Source organism: Myotis nattereri (genome assembly GCF_964212035.1).
Source record: "Myotis nattereri genome assembly, chromosome: 12".
NCBI classification, from domain to species: domain Eukaryota; kingdom Metazoa; phylum Chordata; class Mammalia; order Chiroptera; family Vespertilionidae; genus Myotis; species Myotis nattereri.
In genome coordinates this window covers 81,594,865-81,620,537 of record NC_138087.1, presented here as the reverse complement: position 1 = coordinate 81,620,537, position 25,673 = coordinate 81,594,865, and the positions used below count along the sequence as shown (strand labels likewise).

The window sequence follows — 25,673 nt, the reverse complement described above, 5'->3', positions numbered from 1 at the left end:
TGGACGCCGCTGACCGGCAAGATGACCAGGACATTCTGGGAGCTCAGCTCTCTCCCCTGATCTCTGTTCTGTGTCCCCCTTCTTCCTGTAGAGACCCCCCCGGGTCCAGAACCTACTCTCAGGCCCCAGGTGCCAGGGACACGGAAATGGGCCCGATGGGACCTCCATCCTGGGTCCCGTCGGCCGGGGGTCACACCTGGACGGGGACGGGGGCCTCACCTGCTTCCTCCGTCTCCACCAGGTGGGGGCTTCGAGATTCAGCGACCCGCTCCCAGGGCGGGAGAGGCGTGGACAGGGCCCGTGCTCCTGTCACTGCTGGGGCTGCGCCGCTGTCACAGGGTCCCAGGGAGAATTCAGTGCCACCTCCCCACTCCCCAGTCAGGCTGCTGCTGCACCAGTCCAGCTCCCAGTCCTGCCTTTGCAGGGCAGTCAACTCCTCCCCTCCCCTCCCCTCCCCTCCCCTCCCCTTCCCTCCCCTCTGACCACCCTGGACCCCAGGGAGTCCCTAACCCTCCGGAACCAGCAGCCCATTGCATGCAAGTGAGTTCCCCCCGTCCACCCCTGCCGTCCTGGGTGTCCCTCAGGGGGGTCCCCTGGGCAGAGCTGGGGGACGAGAGGGGGCTCCTGGGCTTTCTCTAAGGACACAAGCAGGCAGCCCTGGCCGGTGTGGCTCAGTGGATAGAGTGCCAGCCTGCGGACCGAAGGGTCCCAGGTTCCATCCCGGTCAAGGGCACATGGGCGGGTTGCGGGCTGGATCCCAGGGCGGGTGTGATTCTCTCTCATCATCAGTGTTTCTAGCTCTCCCTCCTTCCTTTCTTCTCCAAAAACAATAAAAACATATCCTTAATTAAATATAATAAAGACACACCCAGGCCCTCCCCACACAGCCCTCCTCTCGTGGGGCATCTGGTCCCACTGAGGGGAAGGGGGGCACAGCAGAGGCGGGGCTGAGGGCGTGTTGGGGGGACCGTCCCCTGAGGCTGGGGAGGGAGTGGCCCACATGGGAGGGAACTAGAGCAGAGGCGGGGCTCAGGCAGCAATAAAAGGTGGGAGCGCCTTGGCAGCGGGACCCGGGATGCCACCACCCGGATCAGCTGCCGCCATGGGAACCGTGGTCCTGGCCCTCGTCCTCCTGGGCACTGCAGCCGCCACGGCCGACAGCTGTCCAGGTGAGCCAGGCGTCAGACGGACCGGCCTGACGAAGGTCCCAGAGCCGAGAGCCTCCGCACAGACCACTGCCAGCCCCCTGCCAGGTCCTTCCAGAACATTCTCCTTCAGACTGAGGCTTAACCACCCTCTGCAGGGGCACCTGCCTCAGGGTCCTCCATGCGGGGCACAGGTGGTGTGAGGGGGGGAGGCTGGAGAGCGCCCCCTCTCCCGGGTCAGTGTAAGGTTGAAAGAATGTTACAAACTGCACAGGCCCAGCTGCCAGGCCTAGCTGCCTGTTTTATCTCAACTCCCTAGGCTTCCTCCACTAGAGATAGGAACAGAGAGAATGACGCCCTCCCCAAGGCTGTTCCTCCAGGAGATAGCCCCAACAAAGGGCAGGCTGAGTAAACCAGGCTTCAATCAACCTTGAGATAAACAGGTTGTAAAAACACCAGGCAGGAATGCCCTATCCCTATCAAGACACCCTCCTGCATGCAACCCCTCCCTGATGTATGATTTTTGCATATAAATAGCTGAAAGACCCCTTGCTGGGGGCCCAACTCCTCTGCTCCTGCGTGAGTATGAGTTGTGCCCCAGCATGCTGGAATAAAGCCTCTTGCTGATTGCATCAAGTGACGTCTCCTGCGGATGATTGGGTCGCCGTCAATCTATGGGACAGAGTGAGGGTCCCTCTTCGGTGGTCTCACATTTGGGGGCTCGTCCGGGATTAGACGACCACCCCCTCATCCGCGGAGCCGACCTTGGAGGTAAGAAGGGGTACCCCGAGTTGTTTGTCTTTGTCTTGTGTTTGTTAAGCAGTCTGGATTTGAGTGCGCGCTTTTGGTTTGGCAGCCATTCGGCAACTCGTGAGAGTGGCCGAACAGTGGTCGGTAGACGTCCCTGGAGGACCACAGGTTGCAGCCCTGGGGGACGCCCCAAGGGAAGAGGGGGAGTCAAGGGACGCCTTGAGCCCCCATGTGGGGGGGTGTAAAAGCCCCCATCTGGCTTTTTTTTTCAGTTTTTCTTCCGCGGGGTCGGAAGGCTGTTCTTAGGTGTCTTTGTTGTTTGTTGTCTTTGTCTTTGTCTTTGTCAAAATGGGTCAGGGTCAGTTGTCTTTGTCGACCCCCTACCAGTCAGGCCCACTCCAAGTGAGTGGAAGGGGAGCTTGATCACCTCCTGGGAAGCCATAGAGCTCCCTTAGGCAATTAGTCAGGAATTGGTTGGATTGCTTAAACTCTGAGTAAACATTTGGTAGAAGTCAAAAACTTGGACTGTCTGGTGTATGAATGTAAGTGTGTGAAGCGAAAGCTACTTTGTGCTGTCTGGCTATACACATGAGAGTATTTGTTATCTCTTTCTGTTGTTTAAAGATAGGGAAAACCCTTCTTTAAGGGGAAGACAGTAGAGAACTTTTAATTGCTTTGCCCTGAGGTATAATTTTGCTGTGTTAGGTAAAATTTTAGAAGTCCAGGGTTAATTTAAAGGTAGTACATTTTCTCATGGCCTGTGTAGGGTGAGGGAGAGGGACTGCTGGATTTTTATCATGTGGTCCTGAGACCTGCGACTTACCTGCCCTTCCTGATAGATTTACAGTAGGTCTCTGTTGGGGACAGCATCCGCTCTAACTGTGGGAGGAAGAGAGCTGAAAACTGCTCCGGAGCGGGTGTGAGATGGGGTAGTGGTGGTAAAGTTCACTAGATAGGGTAGTAGGCTCTCAGCCTGCTGAGATAGAGGAGCCCTAGGCTCAAAGACAGGAGGATAGGCAGAGAGGTCAAAAGTAGTAGAAAAGGAGAAGAATTTGAGCCTCTGGGGCTTAAAGAAGGAAAAATCTAGGAGGGAGAGCAGCTGAGGAAATGGTTAATGCAGAAAAGAGGGGGGCCGTCGGCAGGGAAAGCAGACCAGAAGTTTTGTTGATTTTTACTTATCTGCTGGACTCAAGGCCGCAAGCTGCTAAGCACAGTAAGTTTCTCTCTGCCCCGTTTTGTTCTCTTTAACCCTTCCAAGACTAAATTAGACGAATACAATATACTTGAAATTGCATAGGGAAGGAAGCACCTACTTTTAGTAATCTAAGAAATACTGGCTATAAAGGATTGAGGTTTCTAGGAATAAGGAATTACTGAGTAGAAGGTCTGAGGCATGGTTATGCATTTTTTTAAGGACATAGAAAAAAAAGTTTAAAGGCTAATTTGAAAGTATGAAATTTAGAAAGGTTGTGTATGTGATAAGAAGGAGAAGAGAAATGTTAAAAGGAAATTAATCAAATGGTACAGGCCAGTAAGCCAGAGAGAGTAAATAATTTACATTCTGCCTCCCTAAACAGAGGGTAAATAGTTATGCCAAAGTACTTAGGAAAAATGATAAAAGAAATATAACAGTTACAAGGAAAATCAGAAGATCTTACGGCAGGTCAGTGACTTTTTCTCCTTATGTAATTCCTCTGAAATTTGGAAGTCATGGCAATACATTTCTTTGCATAAATTCAATAAGACCAGTTTCCAGTAGTGGTTTTATTTAATGGAAACTTTGACTGGAGTATCATATTTTAGGGAGCCCTATCTGAGCTCTGAAGACTTGAAGCCAATGAGAGTGCCACAGGAGAAAGCCTGGTATCTTGCTAGGGAGCCCTGAAGATGGCTGGCGCTGGAGCGTCAGGCCCATGCCCTACCATCACTGGCAGTTGGTCAGAGTAGAAGGGGAGCAATAAGGATGCCTCTGCATCCCTGCAAAACCCCCATGCACTCTGGGCCGCAACGAATAGGAGGGCTACTGAGATGGGCCTTAAAGCCTAGAGCGTGGGCTCAGGTGGAGTTGCTACAGGTGAGGGATTCACCTAACGCAGCAGATACAGCAGGCAGGCCTGATGGCAGCTGGATGGCTTGGCTTCCTGGCCCTACAGGGCACATTAAGATTCAATCATGAAATTCCAGCAAAGGTAATCGGTTACCATTCTTGTTGTGTTTATGCAAACATCAGGCCAAATTAAATACAGTAAATAAATTGGTCTTGATTTGGCTTTTTGATAGCCATAGAGGAGTTTTAAGAAGAAAAATCCTATTTCAACAGAGGTTATTAAAACTGAAATGTTTTCTTTCCCTCCCACCAGACCATTTGTTACAGTTTGTCTCCGCCAGGTCACAAGCCCACCTCCTTCTGTGCCCAGGCCTCATGGTCCCTCTGACAGATAGCAAGGATCTCTTGGATCTGAGAGAAACTTCTGTCCCTCCTCAGCACGAAGCAGCTACAGAAGAGAATTCAACGCCCATTTTCCCTGAAAGAATTCAGAGCCAGGATCCTTGAGGTAATATAGTAGGCAGTTAGACAGACATGAGCAGAGCAAGGACGATGGGCCAACTGGCACTAACTCCCCAGAAGCAGGAGGGAACTAGGCTGCAGATGAAGCAGCCCGGGAGGCTGCCCTAAAACCACTGGGGCCTCTACAGACATGGAAACCCAATCTAGAAAAGCTGAAATCCATAACCAATCTTTACTCAAGTTCTTTCAGGCTTTTCAGTCTACCCAGAAAGCAGACCAGAAACACGTCCAAGATGATCTGCCTGCATCCGGTTCATCCCTTCCAACCTGGTGACACTGTTTGAGTAAAGAAATTTGCCACCCAAGGACTGAAAGGACCACCCCCACGGCAGTCAGGTCGACGGGATCCCGACGTGGCTTCATCACACCCGGCTTAAGACAGCCCAGGCAAAATAGAGAAGTCTAGGACTCAGTGGACCCTCATATCCACCCCCTTATGGGTCCTCTTATTATATTGCTTTTAATTCTTACTTTTGGGCCCTGTATCTTAAACCGACTGGTCATCTTTATCAGAGAAAGAATAAGTGCTGTGCAGGTACTAGTGCTCAGGCAGCAATACCAGTCTCTCCGCCAGAGAGATAGTTTCGAAAAGGAATGTCTAGAGACAAAAGTTCCATGATTAGAACTTACCAAAAAGCAAATGGGGGAATGAAAGAATGTTACAAACTGCACAGGCCCAGCTGCCAGGCCTAGCTGCCTGTTTTATCTCAACTCCCTAGGCTTCCTCCACTAGAGATAGGAACAGAGAGAATGACGCCCTCCCCAAGGCTGTTCCTCCAGGAGATAGCCCCAACAAAGGGCAGGCTGAGTAAACCAGGCTTCAATCAACCTTGAGATAAACAGGTTGTAAAAACACCAGGCAGGAATGCCCTATCCCTATCAAGACACCCTCCTGCATGCAACCCCTCCCTGATGTATGATTTTTGCATATAAATAGCTGAAAGACCCCTTGCTGGGGGCCCAACTCCTCTGCTCCTGCGTGAGTATGAGTTGTGCCCCAGCATGCTGCAATAAAGCCTCTTGCTGATTGCATCAAGTGACGTCTCCTGCGGATGATTGGGTCGCCGTCAATCTATGGGACAGAGTGAGGGTCCCTCTTGGGGGGTCTCACAAGGTCGCACCCAGCGCTGGGGGCCTCGAGCTCGGGGGACAGGCGGCCCCACTGCTCCCCGAGGTGGCACAGCAAGAGGGCAAGGGTCCCAGGGTCCCCACGGGCCCGACCTCCTTCCCTGGCCCAGGGGCTCTCCAGGGGGTGCCACCCCTCCCTCCGGAGTCTCTGGCTGTGGGCGGGGCTGGGACCCGGGACCAGGTGCTGCCTCCCAGGGCCCCTGGGCCTGCGGTGCGGCCTGTGAGGAGGTGGGGGGAGCATGTCCCCTGTGACGGGAGAAAGGCCGCTGAGTCGGGAGGAAGGACACACGGGCCTCACGGGGACCGTCACCCTGAGTCCATGTTCTCCCCTCCTGGCGTCCTATTTTCTTTCTTTAAAACAAAAGGATTTTAAAATTTATTCATTTGCCAGAGAGAGAGGGAGGGAGAGAGAGGTGGATTCGCTGTTCCCGCTGCTCGCGCCCTGATGGCGACCGCGCCCACAGTCTCCGCGCCCTGGATGGCGCTCTGACCGGCCAGGCTCCACCAGGGCCTCTCCTTGTCCCCAACCCCCCGGTGCCCTGTTGTTAATGAGCAAACACTAAGCGAATGCAGAAGTGAGGTCCCCATTGGCTCCGCCCAGGGAGGACCTGCAGAGGAGAGGCCCGCGGACCATGTGACCCCAAGGGGACCCCGGGGGGGTGGCGGGTTTCCGGGTCCCCACACCCTCCCTAGAGGCCGTGTATTTGTGATGGACGCAATTGAACTGTGAGAGGCAGGTCCACCTCTGGCTCCAGTTCTGCGGGGGCTGCTGTGTGTCCTCGGATCACAGGGACCCCCACCCTCCGCACCCTCCAGCCCGGGATTCCCAGGCCACGTGCCCGGGGAATGGGGGTGACTCGCGGCACTTCCCCCCCCGCCCCCCCCCCCCCCCCCCCGTCACAGATGCGGGGGCTGCACTCACTGGACGGGCTGCAGTGGGGGAGCTCCTCCTAAGGTCTCACACATTCGCATCAGCCAGTCTGACCCCCAACGCCTCCCTCTGCTCTCACTCTGCAGCCGGGCACAGAGCCCAGAGGGGCTGAGTGACTCCCCGAGGACACAGCCTGAGGAGCGGGGTTCCCCGGGGGCAGGGGGACCCCGAGGCCGGGCCCATCACCTGGGGGAGGACCGAGCACAGGCTCAGCAGAGGTGGGACCGCCTCCCCTCCAGGCTGGCCCTCTGGCTGAGGCAGGTGGCCAGGGCACAGCCATCTGCCAGGCCGGGTCTTCATGGTGGCAGGTCCTGCGGGAGGCGGGGGGCGGGGGGCGCAGTGCTAGCTCGGCCCAGGTCCTCACCCTGACGGGCTCCCACGCTTCTCTTCAGAAGTGAAGGTGCTGGGGCTGGAGGCCGACAAGCTCACCATCCTCCGGGGCTGCTCAGGGCTGCTTGGGGCCCAGGGGCCCAAGGGAGCGGCAGGCGCCGATGGCAGGAAAGGTGAGTGTCCGGGTGAGGGGGGCTGGGCCTCATTCCTGCCCAGGGAGACTCGACGGGGCAGGGTCCCTAGCAGGTCTCAGGCGGGGCCTGGGGCTTGGTCCACTGGGTGTGGGTCCCCGTGGGAGTGAGTGTCATAAATGTTTCCTCCCACGTCCCGCGTGGTTCAGGGTTCAATATCTGGAAGAGGAGCCGCACACAAATGAAATAGGAAAGACAAGAGATAATTTGGAAATATTGGGGGACCAGGAGGGTAAGTCCAACTCAAGAGGAAGGACTTCCACCCGTGCTCAGTCCGCACCGAACTTTATAGTCTGAGGTAAACAATGCAGTGGTTACCATAGTTACAGTTCTTGTGAGTTTCACCTGTTTTGATCATGTTTACACTCCCTGCCCTTCCCTCAGCCCATTAGCTTCCCTGGTACGATCTGGGGAATGTTATAAGGTGAAGCCTAATTACGCTAAGAGGACTGAGGCGGGACTTGTTTGTGACCCTGCCAACAGGTCAGTCCGAGGCTCGACCCTATATCAGTCTCCCACATCTCACCCTTTTTTTAAAAAAAAAATTATTAGCTACTATAATGAAAATAAAACTTAAACATCAAGAACAAACCTCTGGCTATTAAAACAATAACAAAACAATGCCAATCCATAACCCTAAAACATTTTAAAACTTAAACATAACATTTTAAGAACAAAGAATGTTTAAATCCCAATTTCAATGTCCAACAGTTCTGAGTCCAAGTTTCAATGTCCGACAATTCCTTATGTGTACATGTCAGCAATGATATTTCAGTTCTGGATGGTGGACAAATGGTGGCAGTGCAGGTCCGAACTTCTCTGGTTTGATCCTGGGGAACCTGCAGTGACGCACAGCTGCTGACTGCTAGCATGGCAAGGCGTCTTCAGCATCTTCCATCCCTGGATTGTTTTTCCTCTTGTCATCATGGCTGGAGCATTCCTGAGAATTCCTCTCTGTTGCAGGAATCCACATGGTCTTGAAGTTGTTTTCTGAAAATATGCAAACCTATTCTCGACTGAAGGTTAATAAAGGGAATTTTACTTGGGGTCCTTTTTATATTTGCCCAAATGAATTTCCTTTGGCTTATTTTGACACCATGTATCTTTTTCATGGGTGTCTTGCTGTTAGCATTACAAATGAAAAAATTTTTTTCCAGATGTAAATTAGTTACAGGATATTTTTCCTTACATGGCATTTTTCCAGTATCCCCCCCGTTTTTGATTTAATTATTAGGAGGCTTTTGGAAAATTTTTATAAGGCAGTCTAGATAACTTTAAATTTTTAATGTTTTGCACAAAAATATGATTGCTTTAAGTTCATTGCATGTTAAGCAATCTTACCATGAAATGAAATTTTGGTTAATACTACTTATTTCAATTACTGTCAAAATTAATACTCTAACAACAATCTTAGGTTACACTGTAAATATTAATGGAAAGGATTATTTTGCATCCTTGAGGAGGCCCTGAGCATTCCTGGTGTTAGTCTGGATTTAGATATAGGGTAGCTGTTGTTAGCCAAGTCTCTGTTTTCTGGGTACCAATCTCAGCTGGGCCAAGTCTCTTTCTGTTATCTGGGTCCCGATCTGAGCTGGGCATGGGAAGCGCAGCAGCCATGGGGGCAGGAGACCTCCCTCAGAAGGGGCGAGTGTTCAAGCCCCTGCATAGTTGGGGGGGGGTGAGGATCTGTGCCCCACCTCTGTTGACCCCCAAGTTCTCTCCTGGTGGCCCCTCTGCGACTGTGCCTGTCTTAGGTTGTTCCTTTCCTGAGGAATCTTACCCGTCTCTGCCTAACCAGCCATCCTCCGGGGCCAAGCAGGGTGATGTGAGGTTCAGTTCTGTCTCCTTGGTAGCCTATGCCCCTGTGGCCTCCACACCCAGCAACTGCCTTAGGATCCCCTCGCCTGCTGGCAGGGCCCCGGCATTGATCATGGGGAACCCAGGTTTCTTCTCCAGAGAGGGCCCAGCTCATGCTGTTGGGCAAGAAACAGATCCATGGTACCAGCCACCATGAGGCTTCAACCTCAGCATGAACAGAGCTCAGGCAACAGCTGTGGGCAATTGGATTGTAAGAAGAGGGACCCTCTTGGCAAAAAGGGCAAGAGAGGTCAGTACAGAATGCTCAAGTGCCTTCTCAGGGGGCCTTCCACACAGTGGAAAGGATTAAATCCTTTCATGTCCTTCCAAATATTCAAAGAATTCGTTTGTAAATTTGTTTGGGACAAATGTACAATATACTGTTGTGAAATATCAAAAATCATTGATGACCTTGTAGAACAATAACATGTAAGGATATTCTTTGCTCTAGGCCATGGCAATTCAATTTTAAACTGGAAGTGACATTAATTAAATTTCTTCAATTAGTCTTTCAGTAACTTTACTCTAGCTATATTCAGGAAGGCAAAAACCCGAATTATTTACCTTTCTATATTAAACCTAGTACATTTAATTACAGTCCTCCAGATGTTTGAAGGAAAAACCCCTTTCTATTATTTTCTTGCAGAGTAATTTCTAATCAGCATCCTCGTACTATTTCACTTCAAAATATCTAGGTATAAGTTTTTATCATTTGATTCCGTAAACTCCAAGGTCCCAAGTTCCCAGCAGCTCTGGAAAACCACGCTTAAGGCAGGCAAACAGGCCTGGCCCAGCCCTTGACTTTAAAACGACCATAATTTTTTCTGAGGAAAGTCAAGAAGCAAACGTATAGCTACATTGTTTCCTGCGGTTGCGGAAACTTCAAAATTGGCCACGAGATCACAGCCTCAGGAAAAGCTGTTTTCCCCTGGTCTAACCTGGTTCATGTAAATGTCAAAGAGCTAAGCTAGTTTCTCCCTGGACCACTGGACTTTCATAACCAATATATTTCAATAATTCTTGAGATTCAAATCCACTTATTATTTTAAGGCATTTACTTTGGAAATCGCTTTATTTTGGGAAAATACCAATCTTGTTGCTAGAACCAGCCTGTAGTTCTTTCATCCCTGGGTCAAATTTGCCATTTTTCTTAGGAAATAATCAGTCTTGGGTTTTATATTGTACATTTACAAAGAGATTCCAGCTCAAAACTCTATCTAAATGTCCAAAATCAGATGATGCGCGTATTAGTTTTAAGCCCCAGCTTTTTTCCTACACGTGCACAAAAATCCCAGACGCATTTTTAAATTTTGTAAAACTTTTCAATTCCCCACATGCTCTGGGGGGAGTTTCCCTAGGTAATGTTACCGTACAGATGATCACTGCTAGCACGGCAGGAAAGACGTTCTCAGGTGTCAGGCGTCTGTACCGTCTTCTTTACCATGCCCCAGGTGGTCTCCGGGCTGTTAGTTGTCCGGCTTGTCCTCCTCCCGCTGCTCAGCTTCAGTGGACTGCTTGGAGTTGCTGCTCTCTGCGGCTGAGGTAGTGGATTGTCTGCAGCTGCATGGTGTGGCTCCAGACACAAGGTCCTCATTAGTCTGGGTAGTTTCTCTCTTGGATCCCTGTTGCAGTTTAATATTTCTAGCAGGAATCCACATGGGTTTGGAAAACTTCTCTGGGAATATACAAGCATACCCTCTGCCAAAGGTTAATAATGGGTCAGGTCCCTTCCATAAACCAGATTCCGGATCCTTCCATTTAACTAGACCATTTTCTTTTGTTTTATTCTGACCTCAATGTAGCTCCATAGGTGTCTTTCCATCAGCATCACAAGTGAAAAAATTTAAAGTGATTAAGGCTTGGTGCAGCCTACCTGCAGGTGATTTCTCCACCATCCCTCCTTGTTGGGATTTTAGCTGCTGATGCTGTCGTTCAATAATGGCCTGTCCTTGGGAATTATATGGTATTCCCGTAATGTGCTGAATTTTCCACCTTTTACAAAATTCCTGGAATTGACAGCTTGTATAAGCAGGCCCATTATCAGTTTTAATAATTTTTGGAATTCCCATGACAGCAAAAGCAGCTAGGCAATGATTAATAACCTGTTTTGCCATTTCTCCCGTAGATGCCGTAGCCCATAGGACTTTTGAAAAGGTATCTACAGAGACATGCAATGCCCCAAGACGTCCAAAAGGAGTATAATGTGTTACATCCATTTGCCAGATACGGTCCCTTAACAAACCTCTAGGGTTGACTCCTGTGTTAGGCCCTTGAGGTAGATGTAACATGCAAGTGGGACATTCCTTGATAATCTGTTTTGCCTGCTGTCAAGAGATTGAGAATTGTTTGGACAACATTCTGGCAGGCTGATGTAAAAGCTGATGAGACTCTGAGGTCTCTTTTAATAAAGCAACCAATTGATCAGCGTGTGCATGTCCTTCCATTAATGAGCCAGGTAATACACTGTGAGCCCTGATCTGAGTGATATAAAGAGGGTATTGTCTCTGCTGCACAATCTGCTGGACTTGTTGAAATAGTAAGAATATACTTTGGTCACTAAGCCAAACTTTGGTCATTTCAACCGGGCAGTTTCAATTCTACTTACTAGGCCCGAAGCATAAGAGGAATCAGAAATTATGTTAACAGGCTATTGGAAATCTTGCAATGCAGCCTTAATAGCTGACAATTCAATTCTTTGCACAGAAGTATGACTGGTCAGTATGACTCGGTCTGAACTTATTGTATGATAGGCGGCTTTCCCATTAGATGACCCGTCCGTAAAAACAGTTAATGCTCCAGGGATAGGTTCCTGCCTAGTATTTTTTGGTATAATAATGGGGGTATAATATAAAAATTGTAGTAGTTTATCTTTTAATAGGTGACAGCTAAGTTCCCCTGAATATCCACTTAGTCCAATTTGCCAATTTAAGTCAGTTTGAAATAACATTTCTAATTGCTTCCCAGTGAGGGGAAGATAGATGCATTTTGGTTCTTCTCCTCTAAGCTGCCTGCAACGCTTTCTAAGCTGAAATATCAATTGAGCTATAAGTTCTACATAAGTAATAGCAGTTTTAGAGGACTGATGGCCTAGGTGGAGCCATTCAATAATAGCGGGAGAGTCTTTATTTTGGAAGATGACTCCAGTGGGACTATTTGCAGTCTGGTTAATCTGTCCCAATAAAGGCAATTCAGGCTGTACCCGTGCTACTTGGGCTGAGGATATCGCCTGCTCAATTCTTAGCAACTCCTTTCTGGCTCCATTTGTTAGTGTTCTGGGTGAGGAAAGGTTAGAGTCACCCCTAAGTATATTAAATAAATTTGTCATTTCTCCCGTAGAGATTTTTAGGTAAGGTCTTAACCAGTTAATGTCCCCTAATAATTTCTGAAAGTCATTTAAAGTTTTAAGGCAATTTTTTCTTAGTTCCACCTTTTGCGGCCTAATGCATTGGTTTTCAATTATGGTTCCCAGATATTTAAAAGGTGTCTCTTTCTGTACCTTTTCTGGAGGAATTTTTAAACCCCATTTAGGGAGCTCCTTTTCTAATTGGAAAAACATTTCCAAAGTCTGCTCTTCCCGTGGACTTCCTAAGAGCAAGTCATCCATGTAATGAATAACGTAACATCGGGAATATCTGTCCCTTAAAGGCCGAACAGCTTGAGCCACGTATTTTTGGCACAAGGCAGGGCTATTGGCTATTCCTTGAGGCAAGACCTTCCATTGGTATCTTTTCATGGGTTCTATATTATTAACAGATGGCACTGAAAAGGCAAATCTTTGTTTATCCTGAGGTGCCAAGGGAATGGTGAAAAAACAATCCTTAAGATCTACTACTATAAGAGATCAATCTAGACGGATTTGGGAAGGCGCTGGGAGTCCAGGTTGCAAAGCTCCCATGGTATGCATAGTAGCATTAACTGCTCTAAGATCATGTAACCATCGCCATTTTCCTGCCACCTTCTTAGGTATAATAAATATAGGCGTATTCCAAGGGCTATTGGAAGGCTCTATGTGACCAGCTCCTATTTGTTCCTGTATCAATTCATGAATATGACCTAATTTCTCCTTGGTTAATGGCCACTGATCCACCCATACAGTTTATCGTCTTTCCATTGTATAGGATCAGCATGGGGGCGAGGGACTGAGCAGTGACCACTCCTAAAAAGGTTGATATCCTCGTCTTCCTGGGTTTTCTACGCCTTGACCTGGCTGATATCCCATCTGAGCTATAAACTGCTGTCCTTTGCCGGTAATAATACAAGCTTGTAAAGCTTCTAAGACATCCCGGCCCCACAGATTGACTGCAATTCCAGAGACAATGTAGGGCTGGAACCATCCTGTCTGTCCTTCCTCATCTTGCCACCTTAAGACTGCAGCACTAGATTGTGTGTTATCAGGAACTCCCACCCCCCTAATTGAGTCCATAGCTTCTACCACGGACCAACTCGGAGGCCAGAATTCTTTGCTGATAACGCTGACATCTGCCCCAGTGTCTACTAAGCCCTTAAACACTTTTCCTTCTATTCTCAAATTAATCATAGGACGGGTTTTGCTAATTTCCTGTATCCAATAGATGTCTGAGCTTCCAAACCCCTGCGCCCCTCTCCTCCTGTTTATAGCCTCGCCTTGCTGAACATAAGGTAAAAGTAGTATCTGAGCAATCCTTTGTCCTGGAGTAATTTGCATAATATGATTACATTCTAATATAACTTTAATCTCTCCCTCATAGTCTGAATCTATGATCCCAGGCAAAACAGTTAATCCTTTCAGAGTGTTTCCACTTCTCCCTAAAATTAATCCTAAAGTTCCCGGTGGCCCAGGTCCCCAGATTCCTGTAGGAGCAGCTTGCTGAGCCACATCAGTGGTCAAAGTGACCGCTATAGTACTGTTAAGATTGAGGCCTGCGCTCCCTGGAGTGGTCCGGATCAGAGAGTCCACTGTGGGCTTTGCAGGGCAGATCTCCCCTTTTAATGACGGGGCAGGGGGCAGCCCCCCTGGCCGTTTCCCTGCGGTTGGCCATACCCTGTGTCTTGATATAACGGCTGCCTATTTCTATGGAATCTTGATTTACAATGGCCGACCCAATGGTAGCCCTTCCGGCACCTAGGACACCAAGAGGTTGGATTTGTGTTGATCGGCTCAGGAGGCGGGATGTTCGCGCCTTTCCCGAGAGCGCCCCCTTGCGTCCTTCTTAGTTGCCTACATTCTTCTCTAAAATGTCCTGTTTTCGCAGTTATAGCACTTATTATTCTTTACGGTTACAGCGGCAGCGAGTACATTTGCTAGAAAAGTGCCTGACCCCACATTCTGACATGCTCGAATCATTTCTGTAATGGTACTGCCTTTTCTCAGAGGCATCAGGCATTGCTTACAATCCTCATTGGCGTTTTCATAGGCTAATTGCTGAATTAAAGTATCTCCTGCTGCCTCATGCTGAATCTGTCGTCTCACTGCTCGAGGGAGACGAGCCACAAAATCAGAAAATGATTCTAAAGGCCCCTGCATGCACTTACCAAAAGCTCCCTTAGGGTCCCCTTTTGCTGGTAAAGCCCACCAAGCTTTCCCTTCCACAAGCTCTGATTTGCTCATATGCCAGCTGCACGTAATTTAACTGAGTTTGCACGTCATTATATTGTCCCAGTCCTGCTAGCATTTCATAAGTTATTTGAGCATTCAGTCCGCGGTTTGTATGGGCTTGCTCCTGGCATTTCTCCAAAAATTCTCCCTTCCATAGTAAATAATCTCCTCCACGAGCTAGAGAGTACGGAGGAGATTATTTTTGGAGTTGCACGAGCTAGAGAGTACCAATCATGAGGGATTAAGAATGCTTCAGAAATATTATTCATAATTTCTCCTGTAAAAGGAGTGGTTGGACCATTTTGAAGTACACTTTCACGTAAGGCCTTTATCATTTTAAAGTCAATTTTTTCATGGCGTCTTGTTATCTGATTCGGGAGCGGTGGGTCAGCTATCTGCATGATAGGAAATGGCAAGCCTTTCTTCCACCGGCATGTCCTTCAATCCTTCTCTGATGGCTTTTTGCACAGGTGATTCTATTAATGGTGATTAATAATTTCAGGATTAGGACATGGAGGTGGAGGTGTGGTTTTTTTTTGTGTGTTTTTGTTTGTTTTTTGTTTTTTAAGATAAGTTTTCCCCTGCTTGCTGAACTTTTTTCAAGCTCCGACTTACTTTTTGGCAAACTTTCAAGATCTAATGTACCTTCTTCTTACTTTTTAAAGCCGAATCTATTTTTTTTCTTTTAAGCCGAATCTATTTTTTTAAAGCCGAATCCTGCCCCATTAGCCTGGTTGAGAAAACGTTCCAACACCGCTTACAGCTCCGGACTACTGTAGCTGATTGTGGCTGTTCGTGTGCGGTGAAATAACCCCTCACCTTTACGAAGAATTTTCCTACCTTTACGGTTAATTCTTTGTTCCTCACTTTGCCAGCGAAACTTCGTTTTTTTTTCCGCTCTAGCGAAAACTTCACTTCCAGAGTCCCTGTTCGGGCGCCAGATGTCGTAAATGTTTCCTCCCACGTCCCATGTGGTTCAGGGTTCAATATCTGGAAGAGGAGCCGCACACAAATGAAATAGGAAAGACAAGAGATAATTTGGAAATATTGGGGGACCAGGAGGGTAAGTCCAACTCAAGAGGAAGGACTTCCACCCGTGCTCAGTCCGCACCGACCTTTATAGTCTGAGGTAAACAATGCAGTGGTTACCATAGTTACAGTTCTTGTGAGTTTCACCTGTTTTGATCATGTTTACACTCCATGCCCTTCCCTCAGCCCATTAGCTTCCCAGGTAAGATCTGGGGAGTGTTATAAGGTCAAGCCTAATTATGCTGAGAGGACTGAGCCCTCTAAGCTGGGACTTGTTTGTGACTTTGCCAGTAGGTCAGTCTGAGGCTCAACCCTATATCAGTTTCCCATAAGGGAGCTGGTGTCGGGTCACCCATGGAGTGCCGGGCCTGTGTGGGCAGCCAGCATGGCTCCTGGTGATGATGCACCTGCTTCGGGGGGACCTGGCTGGACTGTCCTCCCTGCCCTCCCTGAGCCTGGGGGGACTGTCTTCAGGGGCGACCACAGTGGGCCCAGCAGTCACAGCCAATGGAAACGCCCAGGTTCCCCGACAAGGGCAGAGCTGGGCTCAGACCTGGTTCCCTGGGAAGGCCCCTGGTCGCAGGTCCTGCCCTCTGACTGCACAGCAGGGACTAGGAGGCCTGGGGTCCGGGTCCCCTCCCTCTGTTTCCAGAGGATCTAACCTGGAGGCCCGAGGGGCCTGGGTCCCTAGAGTTTGCTCACTGACATGTTTGAATTTGCAGGAGACCCAGGCCCAGCTGGAGTCTGTGGGAATGCGGGAACCCCCGGGCCCAAAGGTAACTCAGCAAAAAGCATGGAGAGCCTGGGAAGGACCCCCCACCACCCGGGGGCAGGGAGAGAGGAGGGGCACTTCCCGGGTGACACATGGGAAGATTCCTAACCATAACTTAATGGTAACCATAATCCTATCCTTATCCCAAACACTAACCCTAACCCTATCCCTAACCCTTTCCTTATCCGGAACCCTAACCCTAACATTAACATTATGCCTAATCCTATACTGATCCATAACCCTAATCCTAACTCTATCCTTAATCCTAACCCTAACCATGTCCCTATCCCTAACCCTACCCTAACCTTATAACTAACTCTAACTGCATCCTTATCCCTAAAGCTAAACCTATCCTAATTCCTAAACCTAACCCTAACCCTAACTCTATCCTTATCTTTAACCCTATCCCTAACTTATGCCTCAGCCTAACCCTAACCCTATCCTTATCCCAAATGCTAACCCAACTCTAATCCTAACCCTAACCTTATTCCTAACCCAAAGTCTATCCTATCACTAAACCTAACCGGAACACTATCCTTATCCCTAACATTAACCCTATCCTTATCCCTATCCCTAACCTTATCCATATTCCCTAACGCCTGTGGTCTGCAAACTGCCACTCGCGAGCCACATGCGGCTCTTTGGCCCCTTGAGTGCTGCTCTTCCTAAGCCTTGGGAGGACCCTAATGAAGTTAATAACAATGTACCTACCTATATAGTTTAAGTTTAAAAAACTTTGGCTCTCAAAAGAAATTTCAATCGCTGTACTGTTGCTATTTAGCTCTGTTGACTAATGAGTGTGCCGACCACGACAACCCTCACTCTAACCTTGTCCCTAACGCTACCCCTAACCCTAACCCTTCCCCCAACAAGGTGCTCCCTCACCCAGGGCCTGGGCCTGGTCTGTGTCTGTGTCCAGAGCACCCGGGGGCCCAGGGCGGATCCCGACCCCAGCCCAGCACTGACCGGCACAGAAATGAGACCCGGCTCCCTTGGCCCTGACCTGTCCCCGCCCTGGGCTCTCTCGGCCCCAGGAGGGGGACAGCGAGTCCTCTGGCTGACGGGTCTGGCATGAGCCTGTCCTGTCCTCGAGCCTGTGCTGACCCTCCTCTCTCTGCAGGAGACCGAGGGGAGAAGGGCGCGCGGGGAGAGAAAGGTGAGGCCCTCCCGCAATCCCCAGGGGTGGCTTCCGGACCCTGAACACAAGGGGGTTCCCAGGGTGTGGATCAGGGGCTGGGTGGAGAGCAGGTCCTTCCCTCTATGGGGAGGGTGTGGAGGGCAGGATGGGACCACACACCTCTCTGAGCCTGTGCAGCCCATCCCTCCCATCCTGGCCTCGGACCCCTGAGCAGGGCCGGCCCTGTCCTCCCAGGGCTCTCTGTCTGGGGCTAGAGCAGTGGTTCTCAACCTGCGGGTCATGACCCCTTTGGCGGTTGAACCACCCTTTCACAGGGGTCGCCTAAGACCATCCTGCATATCAGATATTTATATTATGATTCATAACAGTAGTAACATTACAGTTATGAAGTAGCAACAAAAATAATTTTATGGTTGAGTCACAACATGAGGAACTGTATTTAAAGGGCCAGAAGGTTGAAAACCACTGGGCTAGAGGAAGTTGGGCAACGTTTAAAACACAATGTCGGCCAGAGGCTGTGAGCCAAGCTATGGTCACAGACATTGAGCAAATCCTATATAATAAAGAGGTAATATGCAAATTGACCATCACTCCAATACACGATGGCCACCCCCATGTGGACACAAGATGGCCACCAAAAGATGGCAGCAGGGGAGGGCACTTGGGGGGATCCAGGTCTGCAGGGGAGGGCAGTTAGGGGTGAACAGGCCTGCAGGGGAGGGCAGTTAGGGGTGAACGGGCCTGCAGGGGAGGGCAGTTGGGGGAGACCAGGCCTACAGGGGAGGGCAGTTAGGGGTGAACAGGCCTGCAGGGGAGGGCACTTGGGGGGATCCAGGTCTGCAGGGGAGGGCAGTTAGGGGTGAACAGGCCTGCAGGGGAGGGCAGTTAGGGGTGAACGGGCCTGCAGGGGAGGGCAGTTGGGGGAGACCAGGCCTACAGGGGAGGGCAGTTAGGGGTGAACAGGCCTGCAGGGGAGGGCACTTGGGGGGATCCAGGTCTGCAGGGGAGGGCAGTTAGGGGTGAACAGGCCTGCAGGGGAGGGAAGTTAGGGGTGAACAGGCCTGCAGGGGAGGGCAATTTGGAGGGGAGACCAGGCCTACAGGGGAGGGCAGTTAAGGGGTGATCAGGCTTGCAGGGGAGTGATTAGGAGAAATCAGGCAGGCAGGCAGGCGAGCGGTTGGGAGCCAGCAGTCCTGGATTGTGAGAGGGATGTCTGAATATCTATTTAGGCCAGGGCCTAAATGGAAAGTTGGACATCCCTCAAGGGGTCCCAGATAGGAGAGGGTTCAGGCTGGACTGAGGGACACACCCCCCCACTCCCGGTGCACAATTTCGTGCACTGGGCCTCTAGTGTTCTATACTAGAGGTCTGGTGCATGAAAATCATGCACTCATGGGGAGGCATGTTCAGACCAATTGTCCAGTTCAGACCAATTGTCCAGACCCTAGAGGGAGCTAACCTACCGGAGGGATTGTCTATCCCCTGTGGTCAGTGCACATCATAGCAAGCAGTTGAGTGGTCTTAGCATATCATTAGCATATTACACTGTGATTGGTTGAATAGCCAATTGGACAACCAGACACTTAGCATATTAGGCTTTTATTATATAGGATATGCCATGAACTACCCATGACACGCGTGTGGCCCACACACATGTACGTGCTCCACGTGCTGGTGCAGAGTCGATGACACAGAAACCTTCTCCATGTTCCGCGCACAAAGTCCAGGAAGTCAGAGAAGGGGCCCCGGACATGCACACCCTGGTGACCCCTCTCTGGACCCGAGACAGTCACCACCCCCAGGCTCACCCCACTGTGGCCCGAGGTGCAGACACCCCTTCGCTGCCCTCCCCACCGAGCGGCCCACTCTCCCCGTGTCCCCGAGGCTTCCCTGGGCCCAGGAGGCAGCTGAGGCTCAGACTCCGCCTCCCGGGAGCACAGCCAGGGCCTCCCCAGGGGGCAGGCTGAGGTCTGGCTGGGGAACCAGCCTCCTATGGAAGCATCTAGAAAGGGCCTCCATCTCCTACTGGGGCGGAGGGACCAGGGCTTGGCCGTCCCGCCTCTCACGGGTGTTTCCTCTCCCCCAGGAGCATCGTGGGAAGCTGAGCGATGTGACACAGGTGGGCGACCCACCCGGGTCCGGCGCCCAGTTTGGCCAGAGGTGGTGGGTGTGCCCGGCACTCCCTGCAGGGACCATGGCCTGGGGTCCCCCATGCAGCCCATCAGCCTGCAGCCCCAGAGGCCCCGCCCCCTGCCTCACCGCTGGCCAATCACAGGGGACAGCACTCAGCCCGCCCTCCGCTCCTGCCTTAGGGACCCCAATGACAGTCCTACTCCCTTGCCCCCTAAATATTAGAACCCCAATGGCCGGTGCCCAGGGACCAAGGTGGGGGCGCCCTGCTGGGAGGGGCCTGGCACATGGGCATGACGTCACAGCCTGTGTCCCTGGTGGGGTCTCTGTCCAGCCCTGGAGCCTCCTGCCCACGCAGACCCCACTGTCCCACCCTCCCTCCGTCCTGGGGGCCTCCATGTGCCGCTTCCCTTACCAGGACCTCGGAGCTGCAGGGACCTGCAAACCAGGGGCCACACCCTGAGCGGCTGGCACACCATCTACCTGCCTGGCTGCCGGCCGCTGACCGTGCTGTGCGACATGGACACGGACGGCGGGGGCTGGACCGTGAGTGCCGGCGGCTGAAGGGCGGTGCAGTCCTGGGAATGGGTGGGGGGGGACGGCTGCCGGGCCCTGGCCTCACAGACTAGACTCCACCCCGAGGACCCGCGCTCCGGGCCCTTGTCACTGTCCAGGCCCCTGTGTCCGGGGCTGCCCTTTCCCCAGGGGTCGGAGAGATCCTGACGGGGTGGGTGAACCCGACCGTGGGCCCGGCCCGAGGGAGCCCTGTGCCTCCAGGTTGCCGGGAGCCGGTCTATCCTTGCTGTTTCAAGGGACCTGGCATATATGGCATACTGTTCTTAATATGTTTGCTCACCTTCTTGGCACTATGTGTTTTAACCAAGGTCACCTCTCTGAGGAAGATTGTTTCCCCAGGTAGGGATTTTCCCCTGAAGTTAGGGAGGGAATAACACCCCTTAACTAAGTGCCAGGCGGGTAATTAATCACTTTAACTACGAACAATCATGCTTAAGCTACATAATCTTTACTCCCTGGAATGGAGATAAGAAATGCCCTAACCTTTGGAATAGAGATTGATAGGATTGAATCAACTGGTATAAATACAGATGTAACAAGACAACAGGACACAGAACCTACACAGAACCTAGAGACAGAAGAACTTCGCTGGAGAGAACATGGCAAAAGATCCTGGACTGAAACTGGAGACAGAACCTAGCGAGAGAACCTGGCTGAAGTGCCGGGGTCCAACCCCAGCAGGTCCAGGGGTCCCCAAAGGTGTGGACGGAGTTGGCGAAGAAGGAATGACACGGAGACAGTGTTCAGTTGATCAGCAGCCTTGCCAGGATCTCTAGCCACAATCTCTAGCCAAGTTCTGGTCTGGATCTCCAGCGAAGTTCTGGTTCGGTTCTCCAGCCAGGTTCTGTGTCCATGTTCTCTTGCTAGGTTCTCCAGCCAGGTTCTGTCCAGGTTCTCCAGCCAGGTTCAGTCACCAGGTTCTAGTCAGGTTCTCTTGCCATGTTCTAGCCAGGTTCTGTAGCCAGGTTCTGTCCAGGATCTTTTGCCATGTTCTCTCGCTAGGTTCTGTCTCTAGGTTCTGTGTCTAGGTTCTTCATCTAAGTTCTGTGTCCTGTTGTCTTGTTACATCTGTATTTATACCAGTTGATTCCAATCCTATCAATCTCTATTCCAAAGGTTAGGGCATTTCTTATCTCCATTCCAGGGAGTAAAGATTATGTAGCTTAAGCATGATTGTTCGTAGTTAAAGGGATTAATTACCCGCCTGGCACTTAGTTAAGAGGTTTTATTCCCTCCCTAACTTCAGGGGAAAATCCCTACCTGGGGAAACAACCTTTTTTGGAGAGGTGACCTTGGTTAAAACACATAGTGCCAAGAAGGTGAGCAAACATATTAAGAACAGTATGCCATATATGCCAGGTCCCTTGAAACAGCAAGGATGGACCGGCTCCCGGCAAATTCCCCCTTTTTTATTTTTTAAAAGCAGGCATTAAAAAGAAAAACCCCAAATGCTCTCTTGTATCCATTTTAAGGGTAGGTTTGGCACTTTCCGCTATTACCTGAGTCCTGATCTATCACCCCAGGGAGAGCTTGCTAATCCTGCACTTTCCCGGGGTGGAAAGGCTGCAGTGGGGTTAAGGATAAGGCTCCTTGGGTCTACCTCCTCCCATGCCTTTACATTTTCCTTTCCTTTCTCAGAAAAGCATGGACATCCTTCTTGTATAAAACGTTCTGTCTGACAGGGAGTAACCTTAATTCCTCTGCTAGCAAGCATATGTGTTAAAAGATCAATACAGAGTCTTATTTCTTTAGACTCAGTATGGCACATCTTCTTAATCTAAAGATCAATACAGAGTCTTCTTTCTTTGGACTCAGTATGGCATATCTTCTCAATCTAAATTCTGTACTATCCACCTTCTTACCCTACTTATCCTCTATAGGGGGGTCTGCAGTACCCTGGTGGAGTCCTATCCATCCCGAATGTGGGGGTTCTCAATGGGGGGGGGCTTACCTATGGGAATCCTGTTCCAGGGGTTCCCAAAGGTGTGGACGGAGTCGGCGAAGACTATCCACCCTCTTCCTACGGTGAAGTCCTATCCGTCCCGAGAGTGGGGCTTACCTAGGGGTCCCTGTTCGGGCACCAGATGCTGGAGTCTAACCCCAGCAGGTCCAGGGGTCCCCAAAGGTGTGGACGGAGTCGGCGAAGAAGGAATGACACGGAGGCAGCGTTCAGTTGATCATCATAGCCGGGTTCTCTTGTCAGGGTCTCCAGGTAGGTTCTGGTCAGGATCTCCAGTCAGGCTCTGTGTCCATGTTCTCTTGCTAGGTTCTCCAGCCAGGTTCAGTCACCAGATTCTAGTTAGGTTCTCTTGCCATGTTCTATCCAGGTTCTGTAGCCAAGTTCTGTCTCTAGGTTCTGTCTCTAGCTTCTGTGAACCTGGCTACAGAACCTGGATAGAACATGGCAAGAGAACCTGACAAGAACCTGGTGACTGAACCTGGCTGGAGAACCTGGAGAGAACCTGGGTGGGGAACCTGGAGAACCTAGCAAGAGAACATGGACAGACAGAACCTGGCAATAGAACCAGGCAAGAGAACCCAACCATGCTGATCAACTGAACGCTGCCACCGAGTCTTTCCCTCTTTGCCGACTCCGTCCACACCTTGGGGACCCCTGGACCTGCTGGGGTTGGACCCCAGCACCAGGTGTGGGCTCCGGGCCGTGGCCTCCCCGCTCCCAGCGGCCACGTCCTCCTTGGTCCCACGTGGGCGCCCATCTTCCCGCCCAGAGTCTGGGCTGTGGGCGGGGCCGTGCTGGGCGGCAGCGCCGTCTCCCCTCCCCCAGGTGATCCAGCGCAGGGTGGACGGCTCTGTGGACTTCTACCGGGACTGGGCCGCCTACAAGCAGGGCTTCGGCAGCCAGCTGGGCGAGTTCTGGCTGGGCAACGACCACATCCACGCCCTGACCGCCCAGGGTAGGGTCCCGGCTGCGGCCTGGGTGGGGGGGGGGGGTGGTAATCCCACCTGCCATGACCTCCAACCTGGGCCTCCTGGACAGAGCCCGCTCCTCCGCCCCACACGTTCCGCTCTGAGGACAGGAAGGTCCCAGTGGGAGGGGGGGCGTCAGAGCCAGAGGAAGTGGGTTGGGGGGCAGACCTCCCCCAGTCACATCCCCTGGCATATCAGAGGCCAACATGGGGGGACACGGAGGCCCTAGTCCGGGTCATGCCCAGCACCCAGCCCTGCCCTCGCCGCCCACCATGCCCCTTCTCTCAACACACACGGGAGAAGGCCACTTCCCGCGAGGCTGTGATGACCCCCCCGGGAACGCAGAGGGCCCCTTCTCTCTGGGGCTGGAGGGAGGGCTGGGGTTTGGCTCGGGACTGTGGGAGCACGTGCCCCCACCCCTCAGCGACCAGGACTTTCTGGGGGACCTCGAGGGTCGTCCTCCATGCCCAGTGTAGGTCCCCTGAGCGTCACCCATGTCCTGGCAGCTCAGGGTCCCTGCTCCCGGGACTGAGGCCCTGCCCCCCGCAGGCACCAACGAGCTCCGTGTGGACCTGGTGGACTTCCAGGACACCCGCCACTTTGCCAAGTACCAGTCGATCAGGGTGGGGAGCGAGGCCGAGAAGTACCAGCTGGTCCTGGGAGCCTTTGCAGGGGGCACCGCCGGTGAGTGTCAGCCGTACGGTGAGGGGTGGGAGTCAGGGGTGGGCCGTGGAGAGCGTCTGGGCGGGGTCCTGGCTCTGTGTCCCTGGGTCTGGGCGGGGCCTGGCCTCACCACGTTCCTCCATCCACACGTGGGGATAACCCACCTCCACCTGGATGCGCCCATGAGGAGGGCAGGACACACGGGCTACAAAGAGCAGGACCTGAGCGTCTCCCTCCTGACCGCCTGCGTCGGAGCAGGTGGACAGGACGCCCGGGTAGCACCGCTCATGGCGCACGTCCCTCCCGTGGGGCCTGCGGGACCTGGACGTCTCGGGCAGTGGCCTCCCCTCCACGGGGCACAGTGCCCGTTCGCTGGCGGGCACAGAGCAGAGGGGGGATTCCGAGGCCGGGGATCCGCCGACCGAGCGTTCGCTGGCGTGCGCGACACCGTCAGACTTCCCAGCGCACGGCGCGCAGCTGGACAGCTCCGGCTGGACCTGGAGCCGGCAGCTCCTGGCGCTGAGTGTAAGCGGCCCGCGTCTCCCGGCAGGTGACTCCCTGACCCAACACAACAGCTCCCCGTTCTCCACCAAAGACCAGGACAACGACGGGTCCTCCTACAACTATGCTGTGACGTACCAGGGCGCCTGGTGGTTCTACAGCTCCCACTGGTCCGACCTGAACGGGCGCCACCTTGGGGGCTCCCCCGGGAGCTCTGGGAACGGTATCTACTGGTGGACAGCACAGTTGAACTACTACAGCTACAAGGTGGCCGAGATGAAGGTGCGGCCCGTGTAGGGCGGTCGGCGGCCTGGAGCGTCTCCGAGCAGGTCCGCGCTCCCAGCACGGGCACAGGAGGCCTCCACACAAAGGCAGAGCTCACCCCGGCCCCGCCCCTGGCCCATCAGGGACCCTCAGCTTCCAGACCCCGACCTACTCCCGCCTTCCTCTCCCGCCTGCCAGGGTGAGGGTGACCCTGACCTTGCGCACTCACGCGTCCTCAATAAAGCTTCACCTCGCTCCGCAGCACACGATTCCCGTCACATTTGTGTCGTCCGGTCACTGGTCCTGTGCACGTCTGGTGCCTGTCCGTGCCGCCCAGACCCTGGCACTGTAGGAGGTTCTGGTGGCATCAGACGAGGTGGGCAAAGCAGGGCCTGTGGCGCCTGCGTGGCAGTGCCGCTCCAGGGCACACAGCCGCTGCCTCCTGCCTGTCCTGCCAGCGGTCTGTGCTCCCGGCAGGTTTGCAGCCTCGGGCCACGCGGAAGAGCACAGACTCACAGGGTCTGGCCGCAGGCCCCGCCCGCACCAGCCAGCCTGGGAGAGCGTGTGTGCCGACCCCCAGTTCTGCGCGGGAGGGGGGTGGTGCATTGGTGAGGAATCCCATGGGAGCCTTGGCTGGGTAGTCCGGAGGTTAGAGCACCAGCATTGGACCGAAGGGTGGACGGTGTGACTCCAGGTCAAGGGCACCTACCTCAGGTTTGATCCCCAGTCCTGGTCGGGGCGTGTGCAGGAGGCAACCCATCGATGTGTCTCTCTCACATCAATGTTTCTCTCTGTTCTGCTCCTCCCTCCCTTCCTCTCTCTAAAGCAGCGGTTCTCAACCTGTGGGTCGCGACCCTTTTGGCGGTCGAACGACCCTTTCACAGGGGTCGCGTAAGACCATCCTGCATATCAGATATTTACATGACGATTCATAACAGTAGCAACATGACAGTGATGAAGTAACAACGAAAATAATTGTATGGTTGGGGCACAACATGAGGAACTGTATTTAAAGGGCCAGAAGGTTGAGAACCGCTGTTTAAAGATTAATGGGGAAATGTCCTCCCGTGAGGACTGAACAAAAGAAACAGAACCCAGTGCGAAGCCTTGAGGGGAGAAGACGGGGATCAGAAGGGGCTGGCGTTGGGGTCACGGCCGTGCCGAGCGGCATCAGACCCGGCCTCGGCCGGAACCAG

The 25,673-nt window shown here is 52.3% G+C and overlaps 1 protein-coding gene across 1 annotated transcript; it reads left to right on the top strand.

The window, feature by feature from the left end:
* Nucleotides 1-1,075: 1,075 nt before the first annotated feature.
* LOC308528230 (ficolin-2-like) lies at nucleotides 1,076-24,731 on the top strand (the record flags this gene model as incomplete). The annotated part of the gene is made up of 9 exons (XM_081103778.1): nucleotides 1,076-1,169; nucleotides 6,916-7,026; nucleotides 16,228-16,281; nucleotides 17,398-17,433; nucleotides 19,502-19,534; nucleotides 19,964-20,091; nucleotides 22,907-23,036; nucleotides 23,599-23,733; nucleotides 24,263-24,731. 9 exons carry the CDS (start codon nucleotides 1,076-1,078, stop codon nucleotides 24,508-24,510), a joined length of 969 nt encoding a protein of 322 aa, XP_080959904.1. The 3' UTR covers nucleotides 24,511-24,731.
* Nucleotides 24,732-25,673: the final 942 nt, after the last annotated feature.